Source organism: Mustelus asterias, chromosome 16 (assembly GCF_964213995.1).
Source record: "Mustelus asterias chromosome 16, sMusAst1.hap1.1, whole genome shotgun sequence".
NCBI lineage: Eukaryota > Metazoa > Chordata > Chondrichthyes > Carcharhiniformes > Triakidae > Mustelus > Mustelus asterias.
In genome coordinates this window covers 92,974,921-92,980,806 of record NC_135816.1, presented here as the reverse complement: position 1 = coordinate 92,980,806, position 5,886 = coordinate 92,974,921, and the positions used below count along the sequence as shown (strand labels likewise).

At 45.4% G+C, this 5,886-nt stretch overlaps 1 protein-coding gene across 7 annotated transcripts; it reads left to right on the top strand.

Annotated features, from left to right (window-relative positions):
* The first annotated feature begins 1,275 nt into the window (after positions 1–1,275).
* Positions 1,276–4,859, top strand: LOC144505300 (uncharacterized). Of its 7 annotated transcripts, none has more exons than XM_078231401.1 (2): positions 1,276–1,339; positions 3,119–4,859. In XM_078231401.1, the coding sequence occupies exon 2, from the start codon at positions 3,340–3,342 to the stop codon at positions 3,928–3,930; it is 591 nt and encodes a 196-aa protein (XP_078087527.1). In that variant the 5' UTR covers positions 1,276–1,339; positions 3,119–3,339; the 3' UTR covers positions 3,931–4,859. The 7 variants fall into 7 exon arrangements, with proteins under 7 accessions (XP_078087527.1, XP_078087533.1, XP_078087529.1 ...); XM_078231407.1 differs by having other exon boundaries at positions 3,295–4,853; XM_078231403.1 differs by having other exon boundaries at positions 1,276–1,354; positions 3,119–4,853.
* Positions 4,860–5,886: the final 1,027 nt, after the last annotated feature.

Here is a 5,886-nt window from a genome sequence, read left to right as displayed (position 1 = left end):
TCAGGTCATCCTGCTCTAGAATACTCTTCTTCTTAGCGAGCCTTGCCCTTGTATTCCACACTTTCCTTGTATTCCACACTTGCTTCATGTATTCCCAGCCTCCTATCTTTGACAAATGCTTCCTTTTTCTCTTTCACTAGGCTCACAATATCTCTCGTTATCCAAGGTTCCCAACACTTGCCATACTTATCCTCCATCCTTACAGGAATGTGCCGGTCCTCAATCCCTATCAACTTACACTTGAAAGCCTCCCAAATGTCAGATGTTGATTTGCCCTCAAACATTCGCCCCCAATCTACATTCTTCAGTTCCTGCCTAATATTATTGTAAATAGCCTTCCCGCGCTTTAGCACCTTAACCTAATTCATATTTGCTTTGGTTCCCACCTCCCGTGTGACACTTGCAAACCTCCCAGCCAGAATATTTATGTCCTTCCAGTTTAGATGAAACCCATCCTTCTTGTACAGGTCCCATCTGCCCCGGAAGAGACCCGAATGGTCCAGATATCTGAAACCCTCCCTCCCACACTAGCTGTTTAGCCACGTGTTGAGCTGCACTATCTTCCTATTCCTCGCCTCACTAGCACGTGGCACAGGGAGCAATCCTTCTTTATTCTGTCAAAATTGCAGATAATTTTGAACAACTTGATAAGGTCACCTCTTAATCTTCTCTGGAGAATAAGCCCAATTTCTCTAATCGTTCCTTGCATCTAAAATTCCTGATATAATTCTGGTAAAACTCTTTTTTGCATTCTTTCTATGGCTTTTACATCATTCCTTAAATAAGGTGCCTAGAATTGAACACAACACTCCAAATGCTGACCAATGATTTGTAGAGGATTTAAAGAGCATTAGTGAACCGAATGGGTTTTAACAACAGTAGCTTATTGGTATCCTCACTGAGACGAGCCCTCAATTTCAGATTTTATGAATTACAATGAACTCCCACTAGTTTCTGTGATGGGATTTGCAGCCATGATGTGGAGATGCCGGCGTTGGACTGGGGTAAACATAGTAAGAAGTCTCACACCACCAAGTTAAAGTCCAACAGGTTTATTTGGTAGCATGCTACTTTAACCTGGTGTTGTGAGACTTCTTAATGGAATTTGCACCCAGAGCACGAGCCTGGATCTGGGCTCCACTGAGGCAGATCCGGGCTCAGCCCCGCCCCTCATTCACTCCGATTGGCTGGAGGATCACCAGCTCATCGTTGGTCCTCCAGCCCCGCCTCCTCTTCCCTGTTTGTGCGGGCTGCTGTCAATCACTGGAGCATTGCGAGCTTGAGTATGCGCACTGTCGATTATGGTTCCTGACAGGTTGTTGGTGTGAACTGTCAGCAGGTAAATAACCGCCAGGTGGGTCATAAGGGAAGGATGGAGCCGACAAGTGGGTTGGGAGAGTTCATAAACGCCCGTGTTTGCCTCAAAGCCAAAAGGCGCATTTCAGGTGCGGCATTCGAACTGGCGACAGATACTCGGGTTTTTCCAGGTGACAACTGTTGGTTCATAGTCGCCATCACGGAAGGAGACGGTTTGCGACTGGACGCATGCGCACTGAGGGAGTTCCGGCTTCTGTTCCCACCCTTTCGCTGTCTGACTGGTTGGAGGGCCAGCCGCTCCGGCCACGAGCCGCCTTCCTATTGGTTTGTAGTTGCTGTCAATCACTCCCCGGGCAATTGTCGGTTGGAATAATGGCGAGCCACTTGTGTATCCCATCGACAGCCGGTAGAGGGAGTGATGGAGCCGGAGGCTGGACATTGGGGAGGATTCGGAAACAGTTGGTGGATCCGTAAACCTTCAGAATCAGTGTCAGCTCCCTGGATTGCGACTGCGGGGCTTCTCCCTCCCGGGAACAGGCCCAGGTTAGCCACCGACATCCTGCTTCAGCGAGTGGAGGATGGTTCGTATCAGAGGATGTGTCTTGGGTAGTACGGAGGTACAGTGGTTAGCACTGCTGCCTCACAGCGCCAGGTAGCCGAGTTTAATTCCGGCTTCAGATGACTGGAGTTTGCACTTTCTCCCCATGTCTGCGTGGGTTTCCTCCAGGTTCCTCCAAGTGGATAGGTAAGGTGCATTGGCCATGCTAAATTGCACCTTAGTGTCAGGGGGATTAGCAGGGTAAATACATGGGGACAGGGCCTGGATGGGATTGTAGTCGGTGCAGACACGATGGGCTGAATGGCCTCCTCCTAAACTGTGGAGATTGCAATGTATTGAGGAGTGACAGTAAATCAGAGATTACACTTTGGGTTCAAATCAATGAGGACTCTGATCTCTGGGAAGGAAGGAAATACTGGAAAGTGGACAAGGGAGAATTCAGAAACACCTGCTGGAGGCCCCGAATCCCAATAAAAATCTGCCTGTCCTGTACTTGTTTTATGTTCATGTGTGACTATCTCAGTGAAACAATAAGGAATGGGTGGAACATCAGGGTTTTGAACCTGAGGGAAAAAAATGATTTATTGATTAAATTCTCACTCTGCACAAAGTTGCTTGAGAATTGAACCCAGCCAGAGTGGGCGGAGGGAGAGAGAAAACAAGGAGTGGAGGAAAAGAATGGTGAGGTGGTGTGATGGGATTGGCAGGGTGACCAACTCACATGGAGAAAATTAATGGATAGCTTTCCATGGGAGTCCATATGAATGGCTGGATGGGTGCTGCCAGAGCAGTGGAGGCAGGAGGGGGGTAGTGAGGTTGGTTGCATTTCTGCTGGAACCCATAACTAGTAGGGGCTGGGTTCTGTGCCACCAGGAAAGTCCAATTTATGGGACAGTGTTCTGGAACCACAAAAGCCCAGGACAGCTTACACTCAAATATGGGAAAATCCTGTAAATATTGCACAGCTGGTCAGCCTGGGGTTTGCATTTCAACACAGGACAGGGAGAGTGTTGGATGAGGATTTACTGCTTTGCAGGAACAATGAAAAAAGCATTTTGCATGGAATTTAGAATTTCTCTCCTGTGTTTACAGTGATGGGTTACATAAACTTATTTTGCAGGGTATTAGAACAGGTATATTTATAGACAGGGAAACTGAACGTTGCAACATTTGCATTCACTGGTACCTGAATATCATCAGGTTTAATGCGAAAAGATAAATATTTGTCTTTTCTGCCTGCAGGAGAACACTTCAAACATCAGTGTGACTGGAAAAGCACCAAGACACACACACGCATACAACCTGGGTGTGGTCCAGGGACTGACTGTGGAAGGATCTTTAACCAGTTATACAGCCTGAAAAAACTCAAACCATTCTAAGTGGGGAGAAATTGTTCACGTGTTCTGTGTGTGCCTTAGGCTTCAACTGATTGCCCAGCCTGGAGAAATAAGGACATTGACACAATGGAGAAACCGTGGAAATGTGAAGACTGTGGTAAAGGATTTAATTATCCATCCCGGTTGGAAATCCATCGACGCGTTCACACTGGGGAGAGACCATTCTCCTGCTCGGAGTGTGGGAAGGGATTTGCCCAGTCATCTAGTCTTCGCTCACACCAGCGAGTTCACATTGAGAAGAAGCCATTCAGCTGCACAACCTGTGGACTGAAGTTCAAATCTTCATCCATCCTTGCTGATCACCAGCGAATTCACACAGCATCGAGACTATTCACTTGCTTCGTGTGTGGGCAGAGATTCGGTGAGGTACTCGACCTCCAGTCACACCATCAAACGCACACCAAGGAGAATCCATTCAGCTGCACTTCCTGCGGAAAGAGTTTCAGGCAGTCAAGCGATCTTATTGAACACCAACGCACTCACACTGGGGAGAAACCATTCACCTGTTCCATGTGTGGGAAGGGATTTGCTTGGTCATCCCAACTACTGACACATCAGCGAGTTCACACTGGAGACAGACCATTCACCTGTTCCTTGTGTGGGGCAGGATTCACTCAGTCACAACATCTACTGAGGCATGAGCAAGTTCACAAGTGAGAGCAGAGATTGGATTCTATTTTTGCTGCTGTTAATCAAATTCAGGACCGATAATCTGACAAAATTAGGTTTGTTTCTGCAGATGTTAACAAATGTCCCTTTTCAAAAGCACCTTCTGTGATCTTCTCTCTTCATTCAAGAACTCTCCCCAAGAACTATTTCACACAACCATGAACTTTTACTTCAATTCTAAATTGATCTTTGATGCAAAATGGGGTACAGCTGAAAATGCATTGGTTCAGTCACACTGGGAAGATGTTGTTCACCTGCACCCTGTGTGGGAAGGGACTTGCCAAATCATCCAGCTTCCAGAAATACCAGAGCATTCACAATGAGAAGAAACATTAAACTTACTGTCTCTGTGAGAAGATTCATTCAGTCACCCAGTTTCCAGGTAGTCTGTAAGACTTATGTTCTTTCTCTGTCTGTATTAATATAGTCTGTAATTGTGTTCTTTCTTTATCTGTGTGTTAACTGTAGGGTTGAATAAGTGGGAGTAATGCTGTGCTTTGAACCAGCTTGTACTAGTTTTGAACTGAGATGCTGGAAGTGCAGAAGTTATCTGTACTCAGAGGAATGTGTGAGCTATGAACTCGTGAATGTTGTTCACATGAAAAAAAAACTGGACAAGAACCACATGATTTTGTAGTGAAATGAATATGGACAGTTCCAATTGGCGCTGCAGGGGTGCCAGTTATGGGATGTTTCCAGCATAAGAACTGTTCTTTCAAGGGAATAAAGGAAAGAAGACAGAAAATATAAGAAAGCTGGAAACTAAAAGATACAAGGAAAAAAGAACACTCTGCTGTCCAGATATGGCGGGATGTGTACAGCTCACTTTATTCTGTAAATCTCAGTCTGCACCTTGCCTTTGGTCTGTAACTTTGTCCTGCCTTTCTGTCAATAAAACTGTTCCATAACTGAACTTTATTGTCACGTTCAACTGTAAGTAAGGCGTTCAATCCTGATAACTTGCAAGTTCACAGCAGGGAGAGGTCATTCATGTTTTTCATATGTAGTAAATGATTCACTTGTGCATCCAGCCTCATTGCCCATCAAGCTGCTCACGGTTCAGAGAACCAAATTGTTTATCATTTCAGTGTGGGTATCACCCTGAGTTGATTTTCTGACCCAAACCTGCTCCATCCCCAAGGCCACCTCCTTCCACCTCTCTCATATCTCCCATTCCCCACTTCAAAGTGGCACAGTTTCAGCCAATGAGGGAGGTCTGCACACAGCACCTCCCCGCTCATTCACTCCAATTGGTTGGAGGACCTGCTACTGCTGCTCAATTCTCCGCTTGCAATCTATTGGGGAGGAGCTGGGCGATTGTGAGCTGTCAGGTGAGAGGTCACTGTTTGGGGGCTAATGGCCAATCTCAGTAATGAATGTATTTCATTACATTTGTAACAGACCAATAGACATTTATTCTTTACATTCACAGAATCATCATAGAATCCCTACAGTGTAGAGGGAGGCCATTCAGTCCATCAAGTCTGTACCGTCTCTCCTAAAGAGCATCCTACCCAGGCAGCAGTACTGGCCACTGTGCCACATTCTAAGAGAAAACATCAGATATTTTTACTGCTATGAGCTTGAGCTGTGGACTACAATGTCATCACTTGCTCTGTTGACCTTATCCAGTAAGGATAGTGTATTTAGAAGAACTAGATCAAGGCCAAAGTGAAACTAAACTACAAAAAGGTGAATATTCTGGTCCTGAGCTCCTCACAGCTGTTATTGGAGATGGGGATGGAGGACAGTACTTCAGAAGGAATGAATTTCTAATATTAAAAAGATTTTGGACATATTGATACAATGCACAACTTTTTTTCAAATCCATAATACTATAACCTATAACTGGGCTCAATTTTATTAACAATCCCAATGATATAGTTCAACTCTGGGTGCGATTAACAGCAAAATCCAATCACTATAATCACGTGCCTCAGTAGG

Bases quoted from the DNA above. Each gene is read 5' to 3' on its own strand.
- LOC144505300 (XM_078231401.1), top strand. From the start codon at position 3,340: ATGGAGAAACCGTGGAAATGTGAAGACTGTGGTAAAGGATTTAATTAT.